Source organism: Canis lupus, chromosome 5 (assembly GCF_003254725.2).
Source record: "Canis lupus dingo isolate Sandy chromosome 5, ASM325472v2, whole genome shotgun sequence".
NCBI lineage: Eukaryota > Metazoa > Chordata > Mammalia > Carnivora > Canidae > Canis > Canis lupus.
The window spans coordinates 54,316,047-54,343,923 of record NC_064247.1 but is presented as its reverse complement, the minus strand read 5'-3'; the positions used below and the strand labels follow the sequence as shown (position 1 = coordinate 54,343,923).

The following is a 27,877-nucleotide window of genomic DNA, read 5'->3' as shown; positions in this document are numbered from 1 at the left end:
CAGGCCTGCTGAGCATCTGCGGGGTGTCAGGGGCCCTATGTCTATTAGCTCTGAGTTGAATTCTCCCTCTGGCCCTGAGAGGCTGGCAGTCCTTGGGGGGCTGAGCTAGGATTCAAATGGAAGGCCCCGCAGCCTGTGCTCTTTCCCTTCTGCCACCGGGTCCACACATATAATGCCCCTGCCAGGCTCTGCTCGCCTGATCTCATTTCAGCCTCAAAACCTGCAAGGTTGGTGTGTTGTCCCTCTTTTACTGATGAGCAAATGGGCTCAGAGAAGTTGAGGAATTTGCCCATCCTCCCAGAGAAGGGCTGAGTCAGGCATCGGGCTTCCCTTGAGCACCCACCTACCTGTGCCCTTCCCTGTGCTTGCGCTGAGGGCAGACACGCCCCTGCTCCCACACCTTCCATGACTCCCTATTGCCCTCAGCATGAGGCCAGATTCCTCACCCTGGTGTTTGAGGCCCTTGGTGATCTGCCCCAACTGCCCTTAACGGCCAATTTGTTCACCGCCGCCCCCAGCGCAGCAGCGCCTGGGAACATGACCCTTCACGCCACGCCGCCTGCACTCAGGCTGTTCCCTCTGCCCGAAGCCCCTCATCCCCTTCTCTACCATCCCTCAAGGGCTGCCTCAAATTCCACTCTGAGGCCTGAACTGGCCTTCTCTCCCCTCCCAGGACGGGACCCATCCCCACCCCACTCTTTCCTCGGCGTCCTTCCCAAACAGGGCACCCTGCTCTTGTCCCAGCGCTCCTTATGTGACTGGCTATGCATGTGCCAGGCTCCCCGGCTAGATGAGGAGGTCCTTCGAGGACAGGGGCCTCTGGCTAACCATGTTTCGTCCCCAGGACTTAGCCAAAGCAAGTGGCAGTAGTGGTGTTAAAACAGAAAGGAATTTACCTGAATTGAACTGATGCAGGTGCCCATTCTGAAGGCTCGCTGGCCTAGGGGTGAGGAGCGCTGGCTTGGGCATCATCAGCCTGATTTCAAGACCTGGCAAGCTCTGTGACTCTGGCTGAGAGGCTTACCCTCTCTGGTCCTCAGTTTCCTTATCAGTAAAATGAAGTTAATAATCGCTACCTGGGTCAACTGGGTGGCTCAGCGGTTGAGCACCTGCCTTTGGCGCAGGGCATGGGCCTGGGATCCAGGATCAAGTCCCACATCGGGCTCCCTGCAAGGAGCCTGCTTCTCCCTCTGCCCCCCTCTCTCTGTCTCTCTCTCTGCGTGTCTCAGGAATAAATAAATAAAAGCTTTAAAATAATAATAATAATAATAATAATAATAATGTCCACGTAACAGCACATCATGAAGATCAGTTGAGATGGTGGATACGGGGTGCTCGGCATGTGTCTGGTGCCTGGGGAGCCCTCAGCAGATGGCAGTTATCATGATCATCACTGCTTGCAGAGACGAGGAGGATGTGTATGATGTGTGGACACCAACAGCCAGTGTGGACTTGGAGCTGCTATCCAAGCACTGGATTATCAGCACCTCCAAGTCGACAGATCAGGCTGGGCTTGCAGCATCAGACTTTTCTGGGAAGTTTCAAAAGCCTGGTGTCCTTGAGCCACCTCCGGAGAGGTCTGGGATGGTCTGAATTTTGAATAAACAAGCCAGATGATTCTAAAGTACACAAGGACTTAATCTTTTGTTTTTAAATGGGTTATTAAGACCTGGAACAGTTGGGAGGTGACCCAGAGAAGGTGGGTGTTGCAAGCCAGGATTTAAGCAAGAGAAGGAAGGAACAAGGGTATCTCAGGCAGAGGGCATGGGATAGGCCAAGCCCCACAGGAGAGAAGGAGGAAGAAACTTCTAGAATATAGAGGAGACTGGCCAGCTGAAGGGCTGGTGGATGAAGTCAGAGAGGGAGGCTGGAGCTTGGTCCTGGAGTTCCTTGAATTCCTACGGTGGGGCTCAGATTTGATCTGATGGGTAAGTGGGATCCATGGATGGTTCTTGAGCAGAGGAGTGGTATGAAGAAAGAAACGTTTAGAGCATCTGCTGGTTAATAGATGCAAAAGAGAAAGGAGAGGAACATACTGGTGGCAAGAAGCCTGGCATGTGGCCTGTGGCATGAATTCAGCTTCCAACCTGGCCTGTGAAAGGTTTTTTTCTTTTTTTTTTTTTTTTTTTTTAGGTTTTTTTCTTTTGCCTATGGTAGTAGTCCTGGGTGAGGTCAGGTCAGGGCTGAAGCTTGGTGGAGCCAGTGCCCCAGATTCCTCAATGCTGACCGCAAGCCTTGCCATGAGGAACACCCTGCCGTGGTAGGGGCTGGGTCTTCGGTGCGGACACCAGAACCCTGGCCAAGGCAGTGCCCAGTTCAGACATCGCTTAGGGGGAGGGCCGGTGAGGGCCAGAGAGACCCAGAAAGTGCCCAGGCCAGGTAACAGGTCCCACAGGTGATCTTCACAGGGTGAAATTCTCAGGCCACCTGCACATCTTCCAACCTGAACCCGGACAAGAGTGGGTCGGTGGGCAGCAGCAGGCTTTGGGTGCCTGGTCGTCCAGCCTGGGGTGGAGAAGGGTGGGGGTAGACTTCATTACTCCTTCCTTCCTTCCTTCCTTCCTTCCTTCCTTCCTTCCTTCCTTCCTTCCTTCCTTCCTTCCTTCCTTCCTTCCCTCCTTCCTTCCCTCCCTCCCTCCCCCCTTCCTTCCTTCCTTCCTTCCTTCCTTCCTTCCTTCCTTCCTTCCTTCCTTCATTCCCTCCTTCCTTCCCTCCCTCCTTCCTTCCTTCCTTCCTTCCTTCCTTCCTTCCTTCCTTCCTTCCTTCCTTCCTTCCTTCCTTCCTTCCTTCCTTCCTTCCCTCCTTCAGTTATTTTGGCTACAGACGCTCATCAAACACCTGCCTGATGTCACCCCGTGTTCCAGGCGCTGGAGATAGAGAGACGCATGTGACCCATGCCGGTCTGGTGGGGGGCGGGGGGTGCCATGCCCATGGGATTATTGCCAAATGAACTGTGACAAGTCAGCGTGGTCACTGCTGGGCAGAGGGAGGCCCTGCCTGGGGCATCGGCAAGAGCTTCTCAGAGGGGTGACTCGAACCGCGGTATGTCCTGAAGCATTCACTAGGGAAGAAGGGGGAGGAACACCAGCTTGCACAAGGGCTGGGAGCCCCGGGTCACCCCACCGTGTTCTGGGGCTGACCCAGGGGCAGGTGCGATGGGACTTAGGATCAATGTGGAAGGTGGACAGGGGTACGTAGGGGGGACCTGACTGCGGTGGTATGGATGTGGCCCTGCAGCCTGTGGGAGGGCCCCGCCGGCTAGACTGACAAGGACTCACTGTGGTGTCCCCAGAAGGAGGACCTGTAACCCTCGGAGCCGCACAAAGAGCGTCACTCTGTGACAGACAGAGGTGACCATTCTTAACAGAGCTAAAATATCCCACAGGAAAAGAGAGTTGACCCTCAGGAAAGATCTGTGACCCTATAAAAGAAACAGATGAAAAACCACGGCCAACGTCAGGAATGAGCAAGTGAAAACAACTGGAACCTGTATTTTACTCCCAACGTTGCCCGCGTTTCCCGACGAGGATGCCACGGGCGGCAGAGGGTGGAGGGACGGCGGCGGGCACGGGAGGGCCCCCACCTCGAGGTGCCCAGGCTCTGCAGGCCCGCACGCGGGGCCCTAGGCCGAGGAGCCCGTCGAGTGTGCCACCTGCACCTGCAGCAGGGTGCTTCCCGTGGGTGCTCTGACGGCCCTGGCGGGGACGGAAGCTCCACATCCAGCTGCAGCTGCGCAAGGGAATGGCCTCGGCTTCGGACGCGGTGACCCTCCTGATGAACCTGGTCTCCTGTCACCTTGATGGCATCACAGCGCCACACGCCACACCTCGGCCTGGTCCCGGACGGCTCCCGTCCTACCTCACGTACCTGCGAATCTTTTCGGTGACACTCTGGGTTCCTCCTCAGACCCTAAGCCCCCCGAAGGCCAGGGCGACGGCTGTTAGGTTTATAACTGCGTCTCCGGTGCCTTAGTTCTTGGGACACGACGGGCCCTCAATAAATAGCCGTAAATCAGTGACTGAGTCTGTCTGTCCTTATGGCGGTAAAGTACACCTGACATCCAACTTGCTACCTTAACACTTTTCAAGTGTCCGACCCAGTGCGCGACCACCCCTCCCGCCCACGGGGACCCTCATCCTCCCCAGCCCATCGAAGCGACCTCCCCACGCCCCCTCCTCCCTGCCCCTGGTGACCACTACTCTCCTTCCTTTTTTTTTCTTTTTAAAAGTCTCCCCTTCCCCCCCATGCCCTGAGTCTATGTTTACTGATGGGGAAAGATGTTCATGATATAAAATTAATAAAAGGGGCAATAATAAAGTAGAATGCAGCAAACACTGTTAACTCTGCCCTCCTTGATTTTGTTTGGAAGAATCTCCTCCTCGCTCCCAGGCACTGAATTATGATTGATCCAAGGCTGGTCATGGCGATCCTCTTCTCTACTGCCAATCTAGCTAATGAGACCCAAAGAGAAATTTGTTGGGGTCCCTTCCGCAAGTGAAAAAGCAACTTTTTTGCTTTCCTGATAAAAATGCAGAAGTGACTAGCTTTCCTGGTCTTGAGTACAGATGCGGTGGCTGGCACTGCTGCAGCTGCTTTATCACCATGAGGGAAATGCCAAGAGAATCAGAGATCTTGGACATAGGAACTGGTGAACTGAAGTCAGCCACCACTGGTCTCCTCGCTACGTGAGATCATTTAACCCGATGTGTTCAAGCCACTGTATTTGCAGTTGAATTCACTCCCAACAGATATAGAACATGATCCCATGTATATCTATGTGTAGCCATGAATGGACAAAAATTAAAGAGATTATCCCTGGGTGATGGGATTCTTGATGAAATGTTTACAATGAGTGTGCAAATAATGATCAGGAAAATTTTTTTTTTTTTTTTTTTTTACATCCAGAAAGTCAACAATGATGCTAGTTCTATTTAAAAAAATAAAATAAAAATATTGGGCTTCCAGGAAGTAGCTCACTCCCATCTGATCAGAGAATTTGAGGGAAGCCAATGACCGCCTGTGGGCATGTTGGAAAACAGATTCCAGCACGGATGGAGAGCCCTGAATTTGACCTATAAAGGTCCCATGTGGAACAGTGTGTTATTCCAATCTTATGAGGAGGCGGGGCAGACAGCATGGCCCCAGGGAAACACGAAACCCTGAGGCTCTGAAAGGAGAAGAGAGCAAGCAAGGTCCCCAGTGTGGCTGTAAGGGGCTGGGACTCACCATGCTCGCCCTCCCGTCCTCCCCCATTCCCAGCCAACCCTTTCCCGAAGGCCCCACCTCTCTGTCTGGGCTTTGAGGCCAGACCTCGTGTCCCTATGTTCCTGGCCCAGCCATGTCCCTGGGCTCCCACAGGACACGTCCCTCCTCACCCTGAGATTAGGCCCCCAGGCCCTCCCTGTTGGCAGGTGTGCGGAGCAGGTGGTTCTCAGCCAGGCCAGGGCAGACGACTGGGTGGGCGGTAGGAAGGGCGGCGCTGGGCTCTGGGCCTGAGGCCCTAGGAAGACGGGGTAGCCTGTGGGGCCTGCAGGTGGGCTGACAGGCAGCATCCGTCTCGGCTATAAACACAGGTTTACCCCAAGGGGCATTACTGTCTTCCTGAAACAGACCTGGATGATCTCTGCCAAAGTGACCCTGGGAAGAAGCAGAGGAAAGAAGGAGACAGGGCCAGCAGAGAAGGCAAAGGAAAATACACAAAAGTACAGGTGTTGCTGCGTGGGGACATGGGCCGTCCTCATGATTGTCCACAGAAATCTTCTATGTCCCCGGCAGGGCCCAATTCCATCTGCAGCTCCTGGGGGTGGGAGGGTGGGCAGGAGGGCCATCAGAGATGGAGCAAAGGAAACCCACCCTGAAGGGGAGCAGGGTGCAGACACGCCTGGGGGAGGGGTGGTTTGGGGTGACTGGTGGGCAGGGATCTCTTAAGGACAGTAGGGGTTTTCTATCCGGGCTGGTGGCAGCAGACACTGGACCGTCAGGATGGCTTGTGCCCGTGCGGGCTCCTGCGAGGACTCTGGACGTCCACCTTTTCCCTTTAGAATGGGGTAGATCACTCTGGAACGGTCTCATGTCCCCAGGGACGCCTGTCCCCTCTCTCTTCCTTCCTGCCTCCTCCTCCTCTCTGCTTCCTTCACCTCCTCAGTGACGATGCTCAAACCATCTGCCCGAGCCTCCGCGTTCCCAATTAAAAAAACAAAACAAAACAAAAAACAGGATGCCAGTCGACGCCACCCCACCTCTTCCCACCTTTGATCTTCCCTGCCTGACACGGGGTACCCAGACCCCATCCCCTATTCCCTGTGGGATCTGCCCTCTGTCATGCACGGCCTGGTGAGGGGGGCGGGGAGGACCAAGGTGGTCACCGCAGCGTGGATTTCAGGGCTTTTGGCTGCTCGGGCCCAGGTGGCTGCCTTCCCTGCATCATTGACGCCCTGACCAGGAGGTGATGGAAATATTCTGGCCTGGGGGTGAGGGCCAGTGGCTGGGAGGTGCCAACAGCACATTCCTCTTGGTCCCTATGCCACTTGCCTGGGGCCCTGGGGCTGCTGGGGATTCTTTCCTTGCACCCTGAACCTCAGGGCACTTGATACAGATTGCGTGCAGGCATTTGGGGTCTTGTGGGTGCAAATTGGTGATACAGCAGGTGTTGGTACCAAGGGCCAGGGCTGCCGGCCAACCTTTCACACCCCCACCATGCGAGCTCACTGTATGAAGCCCTCCTCTTTGCTTGTGCTATGAACCTTGAAAGCATCTACAGAACCAGCTCATTTGGCCTCCCATCTCCTTGGACAGGTTGGAATTATGGTCACCGTTTTACTAATGAGCACACGGAGGCTCGGAGAAGAGTAGTGACTCGCTCAGGGTCACACCGCAGGGGTCATGGCAGAGCTGGGATTAAGACTGTGTTCTGGATCCCAGCCCAGGGTCCCCGTCCCATCTGCCTCCCAGGTCTGTCTGTTCTGGGAGTACTGCCTGGGGGAGGCGAGTCAGAGGAGGGTCTCGAGAGATGTGTAAGAGTGATCAGTGAAGGGTGCTGGGAAGGGCGCTCCAGGGGGGACCGCATGCACAGGGCCGGCCCGGTGGCTACGGGGTGGTGTTGAGCAGCCTAGACCACTCCAAGCACTGCTACATTTTCAGGGAGCAAACCTGTGGTGCCCACACTTTGGGCTGTCTCAGAATCTCCTGGGGTGCTTATGAAATGCAGATTTCTGGGCCCAGCCCTTAGAGATTCCAGGTCAGAGGAATCTGCACTTCCCACAGCCTGGTTCCCTGACCCCACCCCACAGTTCTCACACAGGTGGACCCTGGGCCACTCCACAGGAGGTGCAGCGGGGTGGGGGACTGAGGACAGGGCAGTGAGTGTGCAGGGGTGGAGGGGCAGAGGTGTGGAGGGAGCCCTGGGAGCAGTGGCAGGGGCTGCATCCCCGTGGGCACCCATATCCATAAGCACAGCTCTCCCACCCCCTTCCCTGTAGACCCAGTTCCCCTTCCCTTCCCGTTGTTCTCCCCAGCTCTTATCACCACCCTACAAACCACCCGTTTGACCTCTTTATTAGATTTATTAGATTCTGCAAGGGTGAGGGATACCTGAGGGCAGGAGCCTGTCTGTCTGGAGTCACCCCATGTCTAGCACCTGGAACGTGTGTGGGGACAGTGGGCCTCTTGTTCTGTTTTGTTTGTTTTTATTTATTTTTCCTGTGGAAAATATCTGGGTACACCTGTGGGCTGGCGGGAAAGGGGACAGTAGGCCTCAGTGTGCACAAGGTGAAGAGCGGAGATGTCAGAAGTCGCTCCTGGAGGAGGCCGGGGGCAAGGCTGGGGCCCCTCAACCCGCGGGAGGTCTCCTTCTTTTAAGCCTGCAGGGACAGAACAGGGAAGTGGAGAAGTGGTAGACGAGGTACGCGTCCCTGGCCCCCATCTACCTCATGCTGGCTGCTAAGGGACACCCCTGGGAAGAGAGGAGTGGGTGCAGGCCCGTAGGGTAATGGGTCTGCTGCAGTCCTTGAGCAGGGGCTTTGGGAACAGGTGAGAGCCCCACTGAGGCAGCACTCTGGTCATGAACCTCTTTCGTTCAGAACCTCCCAGGACCCTCCATACACACACACCTGTCCCCTCCCCCCCAGGAAGGGGTCCTCAAGAGGCATTAAAAATCAGCCTCCTGTCCCAGTGTCCCCAGCTGGACCATGCTCTGCTCCCTGTCACTTCATTATAGCCAGACCACAAATCCCGAGTTGGCTCCACCAGGAAGCTTGCCTGGATCCAGGGCCCATCAGCTGGGCTCCCACAGAACCTAGCCCGTCCCTTCCTTGTGTGACTGTCTCCTCCTGCTCTTACCTGCCTCCCCGTGGACTCGCCAAACACAGGGCAGGGTCTGGTTTGTCTCCCAGCTGGAGCAGGGCCACCAGCAACTGGTTGGGCTCCGCCTGGCCAGCGGCAGGCCCTGGGTTCTCAGGCCGGGCGCTCGGCGCCCTCCGCTGGCCCAGCTGGGCACAGCCAGGCACGTCCCCAGGCTAATCTTGATACTATATATGAAAAGTGGTTATAAAAGACCATTAAACAAAAGATCAACAGCCAAATGGAAAAGATGAGCAAAGGGGCCCCTGGGTGGCTCAGCAGTTGAGCATCTGCCTTTGGCTCAGGTTGTGATCCTGGGGTCCTGGGATCGAGTCCCACATCGGGCTCCCCATAGGGAGCCTGCTTCTCCCTCTGCCTGTGTCTCTGACTCTCTGTGTCTCTCATGAACAAATAGATAAAATCTAAAATTAAAAAAAAAAGAGCAAAAGACACGAAACTACATTTCAAAGATAAACACATGTGGACATACAACACATACGTTTTTAAACATACGACAGATCCAGATGTTTAACAGCGGTGTCGGTGCACGTGTGGCTGTGAGTGGCAGCTGCCAGCGGAATTCACAAATAGTCCCACTTTCCTTTTCTCGGGCACTGGTGTAATCACACTATCCGACCCTAGAAGTGAGGTGGGACCGCACGGCTAGCTTTGGAGGATGAAATGTGAGTGGAAGGGGTGTGTGGGGGCCGCTTGTGGGTGGAAGCCGTGCACGATGCACCACTCGTGCAGTCCTCCTGCCTCAGTGTCCAGCAACATTCTCCACGGTGGTTGGTCCTCGGTCTGGTTCTGGGGTGAGGCGGCGGCATGGAGGGGGGCAAAGCCCGCAAGGGACACAAGGTGTGAGAGAGAGATAAGCCTCCGTTATTTAATTTTAAGTTCCTGAGACTTGAGGGTGATGCACAACTCATGGAAAATCTAGCCTCTTCTGCCCGATTCCCCAAGCATTCTTGGTGAGACTGTATCAACTTAAAATATTCACATGCCTCTCGTGTAGAGATGCCACTGCTAGGAATGTATGAAACAGATATGCTCACACACTGCAGCTTTGTTTGTAATAGCAAAAAGCAGAACAGCCTGCATCCATCCTAAGACACTGGAATCCACGCAGAGTAGAATAATCCGTAACCAGAAAAAGCAGTGAAGCAGGTGTAGATGCACCTGGGAGGCCTTAACCCCAAGATCAGAGCTGGAGTAAGATATTAGAGGCCCTGGGATCTACAAAGATTATGATGCCCTTCCCCACCCCACCAGTATAAATAAAAAACTAAAAATAAATCAGGAAATAAATGTTTAGGGTGCCTGGGTGGCTCAGGGGTTGAGTGTCTGCCTCTGGCTCAGGTCGTGATCCCAGGGTTGAGTCCTGGGATCCAAACCCACATCAGACTCTCCACAGGGAGCCTGCTTCTCCCTCTGCCTGTGTCTCTGCCTCTCTCTGTATGTCTCTCATGAACAAATAAATAAAATCTTTAAAAAAGGAAATGAATGTTTAAAAGTCCATTTAAAAAAGTTTTTATAAAAATGGCATGTCCCCTAAGAGATACTCAGTAAATGAGGGTATTTGCTCTCTAAGCCCGCTGTAACAAATCACCATAAATACTGCAGCTTAGAATGACAAACGTGTATTGCCTCACAGTTATGGAGGCTGGAAGTCCAAAATCAGGTGTGGGCCGGACCATGCTCCCTCTGCAGCCTCTAGGGGAGAAACCCGCACCACCCCCCGGCTTCTGGTGACTCCCGACCTTCCTGGGTTAATGGCAGCATCACTCCCATCTCTGCCTCCCTCTGCACATGGCCTCCTTTCCTGTGTCCCTCTGTGTCTCAAATGTCCCTCTCCTTTCTCTCACGACACCAGTCTTTGGATTTAGGGTCCATCCTACACCCAGGATGATCTCACCACGAGATCCTCAGCTTAATTACGTAGCAGAGACCTTATTTCCAAATCCGGTTACAGTCACACGTACCAGGGATTAGGCTTGGACATATTCTGGGGGGACACTATGTGACCCACCACAACGGGTAACAATGGATGCCCCTGGGAGATTCAGGAGTGGGAGGGACATGAACTTTCCACTGTATATTCTTTTACACTACTTACAGTTAAAATAACATATTCCTGTAATAGAAATTTTTTTAACGAAAGATATTTTACTAAAACATAAGATTTACAGAAGTTTCCAGACAAGCCCTACAAAATGGTCACAAGCTTTTTCTAGAAGGAAGGATTCTACACTTGACAGCAAAGCCACAATGTTATTAGTGAGGGCTGTGATGTTTGTTTAATGTTCCCATTTTGGTTCAAACAATCAAGCTTGTCCATCTACGGCGTCTAAATAAAGTTAGACTTGGCTAGAGAGCGTATTCTAAAGAACTGGTTAGCTGCTTTTAACTGATGCAATTAGGTCACCGTAAAAAGGGGGAGAGGAGCCCATAAAATTAAAACAAAACTACCTCTCCCCCTCAAAAATAATAATGAAGAAAAACACCCACACCCCTGCAGCTAACCCTGACAACTACCTTCATTCACAGTGATTTATACTTAAACCACGATGGGGGAAATGAATAAAAGCAGAGAGGGGCCACTGCTTTTAAACGTTTCACAACAATCCAGATGGTACTTCTAGCCTCTGCTCATGCTTTACAACAGTGAATCAGGACAAGACATAGATTTGCTCATGTGCATTTAATCACCAAAGGACTGAAGATGTCTGGGCTTTTATTCTGTAATGTTTCTAAGACTGTGTCCATTAAATGCAAACAAAAGAGGAAGAAGTCTTGGCAGAACAGGAGAAGTGATGCACACTTGATGATCAGATCGATTTTAAATATTACTCGTGGCGTATAGCCTAGTGCATGCTCTCGCTGCTTCTACGGCTTGGGCTTCGTTGGTCTTCCACTGCTCTGCTACATCATTTGCTAAGGATCATCTGGATTGGGAGCACTTAACAAAGCCTGGATCCATAGCAGAACTGTGCGGATCCGCAGTGCTGGGGACCACTTATCTTTCAAAATATCTAAACATATTCTTCCCAACTTGTCTACATTAGGATGATAAATTTTGGTCATGAAACGTACTTTAGGGGCTGCCATCGGGTATTCTTCTGGAAGGAATAGTTCAAGTTTAAAAGTCCCTCCCTCATAGGGGGAATCCTGGGGGCCAGCAATGACCACATGAAAATAACGGGCATTGCTCTCGTCTGGTTCTGCTTTGATGCCAGGAACTGGTTCTGCCAGCAAACGCTGGGTTTCCTTGATAATCCTGCGGGGCAGCCCGGCCGTCTTGTCAGATCCCGAGTTCGGACTCTGCTCTCGACTCTGGCTCCGCACGCCTCACGCATGAGTGGAAGTCCTGTAAAAGAAATTTTTAAAATTGAACATCTACACAAAAAGGATGCTCCTCACTCTCCCCCAAAAGTATACAGGTTCAAAATGTTGATGCTGCTAAATTGCCCCACTTTATACTCACTCATGCCACTAGAGGCTGCATACGCCACGTTTCTGATGGCGGAGGGGACAGAGCTAATCTGCCCGCTGGTGCAGGTGCCTGGTGCAGGTGCGAGCAGAAGTCAAGGGGAGAAGGCTGTTTGGAGGGACGCCAAAAGCGTGTGTGTGGCGGGGGGCATTGTTGGAGTGGCAGATTTGAGAATGCTAAAGGGGAAAGGAAAGAAGGAGAGTCCCCTTCCCCACCCCTCGCCCGGAAAGAGGGAGGAAGGAAGGAAGGAAGGAGGAGGAAGGGATGGGTGTTGGCCCAGAGAGCACTCAGGATGGAGGGGAAGACCCGGAGGGAGGGCTTCTCTCCCTGATTCCCACAACTCAATGAGGAGCAGCTGGTTTGCTGCTGGGAGGGGGAGATGAGAGGACACACCTGCATTGGGCAACTTGGGGGGGACGGGGAGGGGGTGGTGGTAATTACCGAGGGACCAAAGCCCTGTGGAATGACAGGTGGCCCAGCTGGGGCTGGCCCCTCACAGTGTGCAGTGCAGGATATGGGATGAGAAGTGACTGCCCCTCCAGTTCCATCTGTCGCAAAGCCCAAACACCCTCCCTGAACACTTGACAGTACCCCCCTTCGTCGGCCTGGGGACATCGTGTCCCTGTGTGCACATGCTGGGCCATCCTCTGGGTGTTCCTGAAGAAGCCCCGGCCCGTGAGAAGCACAGGGCTCCAAGGAGCATCAGGACAAGCCTGCCCCCATCTCCCCAGGGTATTCTCGCTACGGGAGGGAGCCTTGACCAGGAAGCTGCCAGGAGCACAATTCAAATACAGTTCCCTGGGATCCCTGGGTGGCGCAGCGGTTTGGCGCCTGCCTGTGGCCCAGGGCGCGATCCTGGAGACCCGGGATCGAATCCCACGTCGGGCTCCCGGTGCATGGAGCCTGCTTCTCCCTCTGCCTGTGTCTCTGCCTCTCTTTCTCTCTCTCTCTGTGTGACTATCATAAATAAAATAAATAAAAAAACAAATACAGTTCCCTTTACGGGGGAGGCAGCCTGCCAGAGAGGGGAGCTCCTACTTTGTGCCACAGATGGTGGGATATCCCGCAAGAGACAAAGTGGACAAGGCCCTGACCCCGCAGAAGTCATCATCACCCCCTGGTTGCAGGATGTTCATTCAATCGGCCTCCGGAGTGAGGGGTTTGCCAACAAGGAAGAAAGGGCATGGCCTCAGAGGCACAGGCTCAGAGGAGGTCACTTCACTCTGAACCCACTGCTCAGCTGCACAGCGGGATCGTGAAGGCGCCGGCGTTTCTTCCCAGTGTGGCCGTCTGGGCCAGCCCCTGCAGGCAAGCCGAACATGCCACCTGAGGCCACGGCTGCTCAGTGCTGAGCGTGCTCCCGCTCCCTGCCGTGTTTGCCAGGTGCCAGATGCCACTTCAGTCGCCTTTTGGGACACGGTGTGTAAACCATTCTGCAAGTTGAATCGTTTGGAACACTGAGCTTGTGCCCACAGTTTAACTCTTTAAAGTACATGTATGACATTCCTGCAGATGGAAATCCAAAGTCTTCGTACAATAAATCTCGTGAAGTGCGTGCAGAACATTAGCTGGAAATCAAAATCGAGCAGTACCTTCAAGAAACGGCTGGTTGGTGAGGTCGGGGGCCGGTGCCAAGGCACAGAGGCTGGAGCAGGGTAGGAGCGGATTTTCAGATGCCAGGCTGGCCCAGAGACAGAACGGATGGAGGAAGGCAGTGAGGAGTCCACGGGAACCGGCAATGACAGGGAGGGCCAGACACCGGCGAGGTGGCCTCAACCGACCGCGGTGGCAGCTCGGAGGGCTCAGAGTGAGGGGCGGAAAGAAGGCACCTGGAGCATTCAGGGTCTGGGGCTGCTGCTTCCTTCCTCTGGGCGTCACTGATGCTGTCTGGGACAGCGAGGCCGGACCCTGACCCTCCAGGACCCAGGTCCTATAGGTCTCGGGTGGCTCCATCTTCCGGGACCCCAGGCGTAGCTTCACTCTGCTCGGGTCCGAGCCGGCAACCGAGCAGAGAGCCTGGCCGTCAGGCCGCGGGGGCCTAGGACGCTCCGCCGCAGCCCACCGCCCCCACCGGAGCCCCGAGTCCTGTGCACGGACCGGGCTCCCCCAGGGCAGGCACAGGCGCGGGCGTCCGCGTCCCCACCAGCGCGCAAACCCGCGCACGAGGGGGGTGGAGGGGTGGCTGCTGCTGCTGCTGCTGCTGCTCCTGCTGCTCCTCCTGCTGCTGCTCCTCCTGCTGCTGCTCCTCCTGCTCCTGCTGCTGCTCCTCCTGCTCCTGCTGCTCCTGCTGCTGCTGCTCCTCCTGCTGCTCCTCCTGCTGCTCCTCCTGCTGCTCCTGCTGTTCCTCCTGCTGCTGCTCCTCCTGCTCCTGTTGCTGCTCCTCCTGCTCCTGCTGCTGCTCCTGCTGCTGCTCCTGCTCCTGCTCCTGCTCCTGCAGCTCTTGCTGCTCCGGGCCCGCGGGCGCTCGCGCGCAGGACGAGCAGGGCCTCCACAGGAGCACCAGCCCACGCGGCCCAGCCCGTGGCCACCGCCTCCTTCCGCCGCAGCGCCACAGCGCGTGTGCCCGAGCGGGACGCGGGGGCGATCCCGCCGTGCTCTCTCGGGCCTCAGTTTCCCCGCGCAGGGAGGGGCTGGAGCGAAGGTCTCCGAGCGCCCTCTGCTGGCCGGGTGGCGGGCGGGGCGCGGATCTCGGGGCTGCAGGTGCGGCGGCGGCGGAAGCCGGGCGGGCGCCCCTCGGGAGGCTCGGCGGGTGGCGGGTGGAGAGCGCGGAGAACCGGCGGGCGCGAGGGGCAGGTCGCCTTGCTGTCGCTGAGCCCCGGGTAGCGCCCCCCCCCCCCGCCCCGCCCAGTTTCCGGAAGGTCGGAGCCAGCACCTGCCCCACCCGGAGCCTCGGGAGCTCCGTGCTCGGGGACCCCTGGTTCTCTCCGATCACCACCTCTCCAGGCCGGGGCTCTGGTGCCGCTTCCCTGGGGTGGGAGTCAGAAGCGGGGTCGAATCCCGGCTCCTTCACTCGCAGGCTGGCCGTGCTGGGCAAGTCAGGTAGCCTCTGGCCTTCTATCTCCTTACCTTTAAAGGGGAGGTGACAGTCCCTCCCCTCGGGGTCACCGCGAAGGGAGAGGAGTTCTGAGACCTCACGTACCTGTGAGCCAGGGAAGAGAGCGCTGGAGGAGGTAGTTATTTCCCGGCTGCAGTGACCTGGTGACATCCTCCTGGCTCCGCGGCAGCTCCTGGAGCAGAGGGGAAAGCCCTGCCAGCAAGGCTAGCTGCCCCAGCCGCTGGTCTGCGTGTGCCGGGGTGGGCAGAGGGGTGTCACCCTTAGGGGTGCCCGCGCCTTCTGTTAGCTCTCCTTTCTTCAGTGAAGTCTATTCAGCTCGAAGCCCCCCTTCCTTGTTCCCTGAGCCTTCCTACCTTCTAGAAGGAAGAGGCTGGGATGAAAAAGGGCATTTCAAGTCACCACTGCCCACCCCCCACCCCCCACCCACCCCCTGCCCCAGACAACTCTTCCAGAAGTAGTGAGCAGTGAGTGCAGGTGAGCAGGTGCGCAAGCAGAGGCGGGTCAAACACTTGAACCAAGCACTCAAGGGTGTTTCTTCCTTGGTGGAAGTTTGGAACAGGAACCTCCCAAAGTTCATTTATTCATTAATTCAATTGGTATTTGTGGGAATTGAATTTAGACTGATTGTATTTTTGCCAGGCAGAGAAGGATTTTTGGCCAATGCTTTTATTTTACCCATGAGAAACTGAGGCCCAGAGAGAAGGGTCTTACCCCCTTGGTGCATTAAAACCAGAAGTTGACATCCAGGACAGCTCTCCATCTGCTGCAAAGTGCCCGCCCCGATTCAAAAGCTTTTCATTTAGTGAAGGCGCATTTTAGATGGGCCTTTGATGCATCAATCGGAGTTTAACAAATGAAGGCCGCAGGGGAGTTTTATTCTAGGGGAAGGGGTAGAGGAACAGAAGCACCAAGCTGGGAAGCCGGAGGTGGTGAATTGGAAGCACATGTCCAGAGCTCCTTATCTCCCTTCTGAAATGAAAAATGTTTCAAAAACCGAAAGGTCTCTTTACTTTTTTTTTTTTTTTTTTTTGGAGTGTATATGGTGGTAACCTGGCCTAAACTGACATGAGTTATTTATAATTTATTTCATTTATATGAGTATTCATATTCACATATTTTGTTGCCTAGATTACAATATGCTGCTCCAGACTCCTCTGAGCACCGTGACTGCCCATTACTACCTTTGCAAAGTCCAAAGAAATTATGGATCTTGAAACCCATTTAGTCCTAAGGCTTTAGGTAAAGGGTTGAGGATGCTTCTACTCTGGCTGGGGTCCAGGTGCACAGATAGAAATGTGGGAGATTAGGCTGCAGAAGTGGGTTGTGGTGGAGACCAAGAGAAGCATGGAGTCTGAATTTTATCGTTTGGGCTCTGGGGAGCCACTGAAGGTTCCTGAGCCCGTGTGTCTGTCTGAGGGCCGTAGAAGCGGTTACGACCTAGCTAAGAGCAAGCAGATCTTCGCCTCTAGATCGTGGCCTCGAGTCTCTTCTCCCATTTGAGAAGTATTGCTTTTGTTTACTCACTTGTCCCTTCTGCTTGCATTTGCACAGCATGCAGCTGGGTGTCTTACACAACCACCTCCCTTAGCCTTCCCAGCAGGCTTGTGCCATAGACATTACGGTCCCCATGATATAAAGGAGATACCTTTATATCATGGTGGCTCAGAGAGGTTGAGTGACTTGCCCATGGCCACACAGCCAGCCAGTAGTGCCTCTGGAAAGGGTCATGGTGGTACCAGAATGAAGAGGAAGGGATTTATTCTGATGGGGTCTGGGGAGAGAGGTGTAACTAGGAAGGCTTCTGAAGGAGGTGATCTTCACACAGGGCCTCCAAGGGTGGCCAGGTCTGGGTTGGGCCCACAGAGAGCTGAGTGCAGGTGCAGAAAGCCTGTTGCTGAGCCCCATGGTTCCTGTTTTTGCTGACAGTAAAATTTGAAAATGTTGTATAAGCTAAGTTAATGCTAATAGTTGGCCTATGTGTGTTTTTTATGGTCGTAATTTGGTAACTTCTCTTTAGACTTCCTACACTGTATTGTGTTTCTTTTACTGCAATTCTAATTTGTTAGTGGAGGTGGGTAAGGGACACTTCACATTATTATTATTATTATTATTATTATTTTAAAGATTTTATTGATTTATTCATGAGAGACAGAGAGAGAGAGAGAGAGAGAGAGGCAGAGACACAGGCAGAGGGAGAAGCAGGCTCCACGCAGGGAGCCTGATGTGGCACTCGATCCCAGGTCTCCAGGATCACGCCCTGGGCCAAAGGCAGGCGCCAAACCGCTGAGCCACCTGGGCTGCCCACATTATTATTTTTTTAATGTCCTCATAGTACTCTCTGCTTGGAGCCAGGCTGCCCGGAGGTTGCTGGGCCTCTACATGGTGGTGCTGAAGGAGGAAACCCATGGCTTGCAGATGGAACGCACTGCCCGCCACCTGCAGGCCCAAGCCACCTGCTGGAGCTACCTACCCGCATCTTCCACAACCTGTTCCCTGGCTTCATGGTGCAGGTGAGCAGCGACTTGCAGGACCTGGTGAGCCTCCCTCTCTGGGCGTGCCACTTCCTGCAAGGTCTGTGCCGCTGTATGCGTACTGGGGACTGTTCTTAGCGTGCCCATCACGGAAAATCAGGAGGTACATACATTTATTGAGCACTTACTGAGTACTAAGCACACTGGCTCCTGGCTTTATGGACAGGATGGTTTAAGCCTGGTTATACCCCAGTGGTACTTCCATCCTCATTTGAAAGATGAGGAAACCGAGGTTCAGAAGGGATCACACAGACAGCTAGGGGTAGAGCTGGGATCAAAGCCAGTGGTCTGCCTCCTAGCTGTCCTTGTGCTGATGAACTTGCTGCCCATGGGAACGTACAGGAATAAGGCCCCACAACATGCTTTTACAAAATGACTCAGGATCCAAAATCCCTTTGAAGCTGACGCTATTCTGAAGGTTCCTCCTATAGGACAGGTAGGCTCTTTTCCCCTCTGGCATGGCCTTGGTGTCACATCTATGGTGGAGGCGCAGAATGAGGCCTGGGTACTGGGGACTTCTGGCCTCCCTTCTCCTCACCCTGGCCCTACTGCAAGGTTAAATACCTTTATTTTTTCTTTTTTCAGCCTCTGCCTCTTTCCCCAAACACCTCCCCCTACACCCCCTGCCTCTTGTCCTCCTAACTTGATGAAAACACAAAGTTCCCGTTTTCACACTGATCCTCTACTTGGCTGGGGGCCTTCTCAGCCTCCTGCAGACACCAAGACCCAGAGTGGATGGGTTCATGCCTGAGGTCACACAATACAGAACTAGCAGAGCCAGAATTTGGACCCGGGTCTCCTGGCTCCACTGCACTACTACTGAGTGGTCTAGTTCAGTTTGGCATACAGTGGTTGCACAACTACTGTGCATGAAGTTCTGGCGGCGGGGGGTGGGGAGAGGCAATGACATGGATTGAACAGGGTCCCTGCCCTTGGGGACCTTACTCTAATGGGGAAATATTGTCCATCAGCCAGCTCAACACACACAGAAGCACCTACTGTGTGCTACAGGAATGAGGAGGAACCAGACCTAGCCTTTTCCCGTGAGTTCACAGGTCAGAGGGAGAGACTGAGAAGTGGTGGCCAGTACAGCTAACTGGGGTATTATGTGCGCTCAGCACCGTGGGGGAGCAGGGGATAAGGTGCCCACATGTGCCAGGTGACACCCAGGAGCCCTGTAGGCCAGGGCAACTTCTTGTTGGAGAGATACAGGCATTTGCCATCAAGAGCTGATCTTTCAGGGAGCCTGGGTGGTTCAGTTGGTTAAGAGTCCAACTTGATTTTGGCTGGGGTCATGAGATAGGGCCTCTGTCCTCCTCCCTGCTCTCTCTCTCTCCATCTCCTCCCCCCAAAAAAAGAAAGAAAAAAGAAAAAAAGATGTGGGCTGTGGCATTGTACCAGCCTGGGTTCAAGTCCCACCTAAGCCCCTTACTAGTTTGTAAGCTTGGGCAAAGTCTTTTACCTTGCAGAGGCTGGGCATTAAAGTAGGAATGGCCATTAAGGGCCATTAAACGAGATCACGGAGTACTTAAACAGATGCTAAGTACAGAAACTCACAGAGGTGCTGGCAGGTTAAGGAGCCCACAGGGAGCCTGAGGCACCTGGAGGCTACCTGCTGTGCAAGCTGTTAACCACCTCTGGGTCTGAAGGGTGAGCACACCGAGTAGTGTTACCCCTGCCCAGGAGGGAGCCGTGGTCAGAGGAGGCAGCTCTTGATGGAACCTTCTGCTAAAACAGGGAGGGAGTGGAGAAGACCCTGAGCTCCTGCCGGCTCCTCCCATGGATGGAGCCCAAGAGGAAGCCCTGCAAAGGGTGCCGGGCACCGCAGTCTGCGGGGTCAGCCTCCTGGGCCACAAACAGATGTGAGGGCAAACCGAGTGACCTGTGTGATCATCATGATCTGGCCGGGGAGTCCCGATGCCGCCTGCCCAGCGCCGGGCACTGCCTGGCTCCCAGACATGCCAAGGTCAGAGCCCCTCCCACAGGAATCCCCTCTGCTGGTCCCGGTTGGTGTCAGTGGCCCAGATGTTGGAGCGCAGGGCTCCCCAGCCCGCTGGAGAAGTGAGCCGATCGCAGCCTCCCCTTGTGCTCACTGGGGCTCTCCCTACCCCCTCCCTTTCTTACTCCCCTGCCGCAGGTGTCGTCCCTGCACCTGGGTCTGCAGGCTCTCCCTGCTTTCTCCTGCTCCCCCAGCTTTGCCCTGTGTAGGCTGCACCCCCTAGTCTGTCCCCTGTAGGTCCTGCCCATCTTGGCACCTGCTTCTTGGGAACCCTGAGCTGACCCTGCTAAGAAAGGATGGAGTGCAGGTGGGGGGCTTTGGGGGGAATTTCCAACGCTGCGTTTTTGTCCGAGGCAGTAACTCAGGTCAGCTGGAAACTGCCCCTGGGAGCTGTCCCGGCAGCCCCTGCAGCGGACTTGCAGCCGAGTGGCCCGGACCCAGGCCCCTCCGAGCCCTCGCGTCCTCTGCCAGTTAAGCTGCCAGCTCCGATGGCCACACATCCCGGTTCTTCTCCCTTTAATACAATTTGTTATCCTTCGCATTTTGTTGTGTCTCCCTCTTAGGTTGGGAAGCTGTGGGAAGTTATAAATACGGGCTTGGCTCATTCTAAACCATTATACATATTATTTTTAAATGTTCATATTATTTCATGCTAATAGTACTATTTTGGAGTCAGGCTCCTTGGTTCCCTTCCTGGTTCCACCACTGCCCACTGATCTTGGACAGTAATTAACCGCCTGCCTGCCTCATCTCACTGTTGTAGAATAAAGATGTAATTGTACATGCCTTTTGAGGATTTTTCAAGATTAAATGAGTTAATATACGTAAGGTGCTTGGAGCAGTGACGGGGACAGGGTACATAGTTTCTATGTATTAACTATCACGTTAGGGGGCGCCTGGGGGCTCAGTCAGTTAAGCATCTGCCTGCGGCTCAGGTCATGATCCCTGGGTCCGGGGATGGAGTCCCACGTCCCGCTGCCTGCCCTGCAGAGAGTCCACTTCTCTCTCCACCCCTCCCTCCTGCTTGTGATCTCTCTGTCATGTGTGCTCTCACTCTGTCAAATAAATACAAAAAAATATATTTTTAAAAATATTTAATGTGTTTATTCATGAGAGACACAAAGAGAAGTAGAGACACAGGCCGAGGGAGAAGCGGGCTCCATCCAGGACCCCGGGATCACGCCCTGAGCCGAAAGCAGACATTCAGCCACTGAGCCACCTAGGGGTCCCTAAATAAATAAAATCTTAAAAAGCAAAACAAAACTACTACTTTAATCTCATGGTTACTCTTTCCTCTCCACAAACCTTGCCTTGGAAAGATGAGAGCTGCCTGGTGGAGGTGGGGGATGCACCAGCATCCAAAGTGACCACCTGGAAATTGAAAGCAGGGTGACCGTCACTTGAGAGTGTGCCCAGGGAGGATGGGCCACACTTCCCCAGACAGCTCTGCTTGTCCTCCAGGCAGGAGGGCTGCCCCCTCTCTCACCTGGAGATGGCTGGTGACCGCCCCCCGCCCCCAGTGTCACAGCTCTGCTGCTGCTGGCCTGGCCTTCCCTGCCATTGCAGTCCCTTCCCGGGCATCAGTTGTGGGGTGGGGGCACCCATCCGGTACCTCGCTAATATATGACAGGGTAGGGGGAACTTTTTTACTCTGGCCTTGTGTTAAAGCCTTCTGACCGCGGAAGCCGAGACAGCCTCTGTGTGAGCGCCGGAGGGTCCCGGACTGTAAGGGCTGGTAGGGCCCGGAGGGGGCAGGAAAGGGTACTAATCGGGTTACTGCCACGGTCGGGTGGGGCCGCGTATTCACGTGCTTAGAAGGAGCCTGGCGACTTGGCTGCTTTTCTGTCTGCTACTGTGGTTTACACATGTCCGTGTGTATCACTTGGGGTTCTCCGGAGACAAAACCAATAGGGTGTGTGGCTATATGGATACCTACATAGCCAGAGATTTATTTTAAGGAATCGGCTTGCGTGATTGTGGGGCTGGCAAGTCCAGCAGGCATTCCTATTGCACTGAGTGCGAATTCTGTTTATTTTTTTATTTTTCTTAAGATTTTATTTATTTATTCATGAGACACACAGAGGGAGAGGCAGAGACACAGGCAGAGGGAGAAGCAGGCTCCATGCAGGGAGCCCGACGTGGGACTCGATCCCGGGACTCCAGGATCACACCCTGGGCTGAAGGCGGCGCCAAACCGCTGAGCCGCCCGGGCTGCCCACAGATTCTGTTTAAACACAGAATTCTTTCCTCCTTGGGGGACCCCTGTCTTCTTGTTAAGGTTGTCTGTTGGCCCGCCCCCACTGCAGAGGGCCGTCTGCTTTACTCACAGTCTACTGGTGCCGATATTCATCTCATCTTAAAATACCTCCAAAGCGACCCTAGACTGGTGTTTGACCAAACATCTGGACACCATAGCCTGGCCAGGTTGACACATAAAATTAACCCCCACACCCAGCCTTCAGGGTGGGGCATGGGGAAGCAGGTGTGAGGCTCCCAGAGGTGACCTTGGCTTTGACCTCTCAAGCCTGGAGTTTATTTGGAAAAGCCAGCTGGCCCCGTCCACAGGTTGACGGTACCGCTGCCCTCGGTGGGCAGGTATATCTGGGCTCAGTGTTGCCTTCGGTGCCTGGCAGGGACTGGGGCGGTGCCTGTGGCCTTCTGGGAAGACACTTGCCTCGCTCTCCAGCCTCGGCTCCCGAGGTAGGTGTGGATGCTGCCCCTGCTCCCAGCACGGAGGGGAAGGTGGGCAGGCGGGCCCCGTGCGGGCTTCATGTGCTGCGCTTCTGGAGGCTGAACCAGCCTGGCTTTGGAGGCTGTCAGATTCCCCGACACAGGAGCCCGGGGTGGGAGGGGCTTGAACTGCCACCACCCTGGTCTCTGAGCAACACCGTCCTCAGCACGACCCCTACACTGGCACACAGCCACACCCCTGCGCCCTGGCCGCTCTCCCTCCTGAACCCCCCATCGCCGTGACCTTGGGCCCTCCTTCTCTCCCTGGGTCAGCACCCTAGTGCCCTCAGCCTCCTCCCTGCCTCCCCCTGCTCCCTCTCACAGGTCACCCTCTAAGCACCAGGACCTGCCTGGGGCTTACAGCACAAGCCTGCTCACATCAGCATCCTGCCCGGCACCTTCAGGGCTTCCCCACTGTCCGACTGCCCTGCACCCAGGGCCTCCCAGGCTCTGTCCTGCACCCAGGGCCCCAGCGAGCCGACACCACCGAGCGAGGCTATGGAGATTTGGAGCCGTTGAGGGTCAGTCACTCAGCTGTGTGCCTGGTGGACGCAGCGATGAAGCCTCTGCCCTGGAGGGGCTGACGTCTGGTGGGGTCCATGGCAGTCCACTCCTCTGCCCAGCGTGGGAGGACACCTGCAGGGTGTGGGGAGAGGTGTGGGCATTGGTGGGGGAACAAGGGAAAGAACCTTGTCCTGTTCCAGAGACTTAGCAGGAGTCTGGCCAGAGTGTGTGTGTGTTGGAAGTGAGTGTGTGGCGGGGTGCAGGTGTGAGCCAGGGCTTTCCCTGGTAAAACTGCATAAAGCAGATACAACCAGGCCTGTTCTGGGGCACCTGGGTGGCACAGGTAAGCATCGGACTCTCGGTTTCGGTTTGGGCCATGGTCTTAGCTCTGTGTTCAGCGTGGAGTCTGCTTAAGATTTTGTCTCCCTCTCCCTCTGCCCCTCCTGCCCATGTTCTCTCTCTCTCTCTCTCTTTGAAATAAATATACATCTTTTTTTTTTTTTTAACCCAAAAACCCAAAAGACCAGGCCTGTCCTCTCTGCCTAGCCCCCTGTTTTTCTCTATGGCACTTACAACTGCCTGCTGCACTGAGTAGTTACCGCCTATTATCTGTCTCCCCTGCTGGGCTGTGAGCTCCACGGGGCATTGGAAGGTGCCATGTGGTAGGGTCAGAGGGCAGCACCTGGACCAGGTGTGTCGGGGGGCACCAGAGTTCTGTCTCAGAGTTCCCTCACAAGGGATGTTTGTCTGAGGCCCAAAAGGTGTATGGATAGTCATGGGCTGGCAAGGTCTCAGACGGCCCCTGCAGCTCCTTGCCTCAGCTCCCCTGTCACCATCACCCCTACCCCCACCTTTCTAGGTTATCACTGTGGAGGCCACTAATACACAGGACCAACCAGTGACCCTGGGCGTCCTGAGGACTGACTTTGGCTTCTGTGTGGACCTCTTTGCCCCAAGGGACCTCCAGTGACTGCGGGGCCTCTTTACATCACAGAGTGGAATGTCACAGGCCACTGCCAGTGTGGCTGGGGAGTTGCAGTCCCATTGTCTCATCTGCCTCGGTTCCAACAGCCCCTTTGGCAGGACCCTGTTTGTAGGCTGGATGCTGGGCCGGGGGCGGGGCGACCAAAACTTGGTCCAACTGAGAGTGCTCTCAAGGACACTGGGTCAGATGGGGGAGGCAGATGCACAGAGTAGCGGGGCTGTGGAAGGGAACGTGGAAGAGACACCTGCCCAGCCTGAGGGTCAGGGAAGGCTTCCCACGGGACAGATACTTGGTCTGGGCTCTGGTGGATGAGCAGGTGCTTACCTGGCAGACAAAACAACAACTGCCAGATGTAAGGTGGTCTTACTATTTAGCTCTCAATCAGTCTGAGATTGCAGGTGGTTTAACTTCTGGAACAGCTTGGTGTGTCTGTACACATACGTGTGTACATGTGCGTGTGTGCATGTGTGTGTGTGCATGAGCACCAGGAAAGGAGTCCCACCATCTCTCACTGCCCGCCCCACCACCAGGCACTGTGCCCATGACGCTGACCACCGAGCCCGAGCTCGCCGGAGCTGAGGCAGAGCCTGATCCATCTCTCTGCCAACGACATCACCAACGAGGCCTGGGCCCCTGAGCACCAGCGGGTGCGGCCCCCCACCTGGGGCCTACGGGGCCCTCCAGCACCATGGAGCAGGTCAGCAGGAGGGCAGGGTGGGAAGACTCTGGACTGGGCTTGGGCGGCCTCAGGAGGTCCTGCTGCCTCCCTGTGTGTGGAAGGAGGATTAGGCCACCGTCCCCCAGAGACTGGGGGAGACTGGGGGAGACCAGGCTGTGGGAGGGCTTTGCACAGCTTTGTAATGTGTGTCCTGGGAGAAGTGCATCACATTCCTTGAGCCCCTCTCCCGGACCTCAGGGCGAAGTTGGGGGCCCCCGTGAGCCGCCCCTGAGGAAGGCGCCCCTCCTGAGCCGGCTGGCCGCGGGCTCTTGGTGCAGGTGCCACGCTCTTGGTGCCACGGGAGCATGTGGCACTGGCGCGGTTGGGGCCCCCTGGGTGGTGGCGCAGCTCTGGGGTGCCCCACACGAGGAGCTGCCGGGCTGTTGCAGTGTCTCCAGGAGCGGGAGGCATCCAGGTGTGCACACCTTCCTCGGGTCCCCCGTCCACATGCTTCCCGCCCAGGACAGCCGAGCCCTCCGTGCCCCCCAAGCCCCTCCAACTGGTACAAGTTAAAGCGCTGGGTTAGAGCAGGGAGAGGGTGCGTCTCAGGGCGCCTGGTTGGGTGCTGCCCGGGAGCCGGTGGGAGGTGGCTGGCTGGGCTCCAGGGCTCCCGGGGCCGAAGGGGGGCAGGCGGTGCCTATTCCACAGGGCGAGGGCCGGCGTTTCCACCCGGGGGTGGGGTGCACTTGACCACGCAGGGGAGTGTGTGTTGAGAGAAGCTGGGAGTCAGGCTGCGCAGGCTGGGTCCTCTCTCTGCCATCAGAGACTTCCCTGTATCTGCATTTTGAAGCCGTTCTCAGGGTCTAGGTCACCCCTAGAGCTGCCATCTGCAGGACAGTCTGTCTGGGGCAGGGGTAAGCTCCTTGTCCCCAGAAGGGGCTGGTCGCCCCTGGCAGCGACACTGGAGAGGGCTCCAGGGGCTTGACCAGGTGCCTGCGTCCGTCCCTTCCAGCCCCCTCGTCCTGTGTTTCGAAGTCCTTTCTAAAGCAGGCTGCTTCTGTCTTTGGCTCTCAGGCCCAAGGGGGCGGTGGGTCGGCCTGGGCCACAGCACATTTTGGGGCGAAGGCGTCTATACCAGGTGCTGCCTGCTGCCCCGGGCCAACCGCGGCATCTACACCACTCCACCAGCTGGGGCTGGAATGGGCCCCCGTGCCCGTGGCTGCCAGCAGGGCCGCGGCCTCACGGTCAGGAGGTGTCCCTGTCTCCCTGTGCCCCCCGCCCCCACCGGGCTGGTCCGACGCTGGAGCCTGACTCCCTGGCGTGCAGGCTGGTTCTGCTGCTCCCTTCCCACGCCCTGGGCATGTGGCCTCCCCTCTCAACCTCTGAGCCCTCCCCCCAGGAGGAGGTGGGCAGTACCTGCCGAGAGATGGGGATGGGGAGCACCCAGACAGGCAGCGCAGTTCAGGGCGGGCTCAGGGGCAGGCCCGAAAGTGGAGCTGAGCTTGGGCTAACCTGGGCTCTGCAGGTCAACAGCAAGTTCCTTAACCTCTCTGTGTCAGCTTCCTCCCCCGTGAAATGGGGCTGGTGGGTGCTGAGCACTTAGCTAGGACAGTCCAAATGCTACCTGCCACTGTTATCGTCACTGCTCTGATACAGGTAACTGTGAATGGGGGGGTGGCTCGTGTCGAAAACATGCCTGGGGTGGGTAGCAGGAAGTCATGGCTTGTTGGGGGGGTTGAGGGGCTTGTTGGGGATCCACAGATGGTGCCCCTCCCATTGGGAGGAGGCTGAGCTGTCCTGCTTGGACCGAGCATGGGGTGTCCTGGGAAGAGCCTGGGAGATGGCAGGTGGTGGCTTGGAGTAACTGGCTTAGGAGTTGATCCTCAAACAAGTACGTGCTGGGGAGCCACTGAAGGTTTAGGAGGAGAGGGGGTCACAAGGGGAGTGAGGAGTTCAGAGCTGGCTCCAGGAGGAGCAGGGGGGTAGGTGTGCAGGATGGAATTGCGGTGGGAAGATGAGCCCAGTCAGGTGAGGGGGGCTCTTGTCCCAAGGAGAGGCTGGAACAGGTCCCTGGGGCCACGGGCCATGCTCCTCCTTGGGGTCCTGGCTTGGTAGGAATTCCGTGCTGTTCTGGTCACTCTCCCCCTTGGGAACATCCAGCAGATAAGCTCAAGGGCACGCGCCAGTTCAAGATCGGGAAGCCACAGGCCCTCGCTCCCTACGAAGCACTCTCAAAGAGCTAAGGACACGGCAGCCCGCACATGCTGAGCGACGTCCCCAGGACCCCGCAGCTAGGACATGGCGGCTTCGGGCTTCAGGAAAAGGTGACCCTGACATGCCCTGCCCCACACCGGGCGCTGGGCGGGGGCTGCACGCGCGTGCCCTTATTTCCTCCTCACGGCCACCCTGTGAGAAGACGCCGTCACTCTTTCCATTCTACAGATGGGCAAACTGAGGCTTGGCATAGCTGAGTACCGCTCTCTAAGGTCTCGATGCTACGGGTATGTCTGACGCCCAGGCCCACGAACGGAGGCCCATTAAGCTCAGCCCTGAACTTCTGCTTTGGGTAGGGGCCTGGGGGAGCTCCAGCTTCTGGCCCATCTCCGGGTGGAGACGAGATACTGACACTCCCCAGAAACGAAAGCTCAGAGACGTTGAGTGGCTTTCCCACGGTCACACAGCAGGCCAGCAGCAGAGCTGAGAACTCAGGAGTTTTGTCACTTGGGCTAGTGTGTCTCCTACCTTGACTTATTTCTGGATCTTCTGGCTCTGGCCTCAGATCCTAAGGTGGTGGAGTCTGATGGTGGCGAGGAGAGACGGAGGGTCCCCCGGCCTCCCAGGGTCTGAGCCGGTCTCCTCTGCCCTGGGCTGTAGCTCCCGCTGGGAGGCCCCCCAAGTGTGCGCCTCAAGGAGGCCAGCGTCCACACCTCTTGCACCGGGTCCTGAGTGCACAGGCCGGAAGCACCGAACCCCGGGCCCTGCGGAGAAGGGGCAGCGGCCTGAGGGGCAGGACAGGCGCCCGGGGCCCCAGGGCCGCAGTGTCTGCCCAGGGCAGCTTCCTGCGTGGCCCTCACATATCTGGGCGGAGGTTTGTGGGGAGCACGTGGCCAGGAGCTTTTGCAACTGTGTGGACAGCGCGTGTGTGGGGGGGTGTAGGTGTGTGGGTGTGCTGCTGGGCCCGTTTTCGCTCTTGTCCAGAGTCGCGAGGTCGGCTCTCCGGCAGCCGCTCCCCTCCCAGGGAGCATGTGCGCTACCACACGAGGCCCGCCCCGCTCACCTGTCTTGGGTTAATGCACTTCTCTGCTGCGGGGGGGGGGGGGGGGGGGGGGGGGGAGGGGGAGGACCCAGCCACGACACGGAGGAGCGGACAAGTGAGCCCAGTGCTGGAGGCTGCGGGGAAGGCCCTGCAGAGGGGGGCAGGTGCACACGTGGGCACACGGGCACAGGTGCACACGTGCATGGGCACATAGCGACGGCTGGGACACCCCCCCGCCCCCCCCCCCCCCCCCCAGCATCTGTCGGTGCAGAGGAGCAATGAGCAACGGCTCTCTCCTCTCCTTTAAAAAGCCACTGGGAGCTTCTCAAAAG

The 27,877-nt window shown here is 56.2% G+C and overlaps 1 protein-coding gene, 1 long non-coding RNA gene and 1 pseudogene across 2 annotated transcripts; 2 read left to right on the top strand and 1 right to left on the bottom strand.

Annotated features, from left to right (window-relative positions):
- The first annotated feature begins 1,690 nt into the window (after positions 1–1,690).
- LOC112647609 (uncharacterized) lies at positions 1,691–4,015 on the top strand. The gene is made up of 2 exons (XR_003128378.3): positions 1,691–1,928; positions 3,386–4,015. It is a non-coding gene; the product is annotated as an uncharacterized LOC112647609 (long non-coding RNA).
- A 7,039-nt stretch (positions 4,016–11,054) lies between these two features.
- LOC112647562 (ubiquitin-conjugating enzyme E2 N-like) lies at positions 11,055–11,825 on the bottom strand (annotated as a pseudogene).
- Positions 11,824–27,519, top strand: PCSK9 (proprotein convertase subtilisin/kexin type 9). Its single transcript, XM_049109726.1, is given in 13 exon segments — positions 11,824–11,958; positions 13,340–13,482; positions 14,265–14,866; positions 17,215–17,349; positions 17,352–17,453; positions 20,737–20,812; positions 20,814–20,911; positions 22,046–22,087; positions 22,090–22,112; positions 23,506–23,612; positions 24,197–24,524; positions 25,168–26,613; positions 26,732–27,519. Coding segments are annotated over 12 exon segments (2,424 nt in total). The 3' UTR covers positions 25,801–26,613; positions 26,732–27,519.
- The last annotated feature ends 358 nt before the right edge of the window (positions 27,520–27,877 follow it).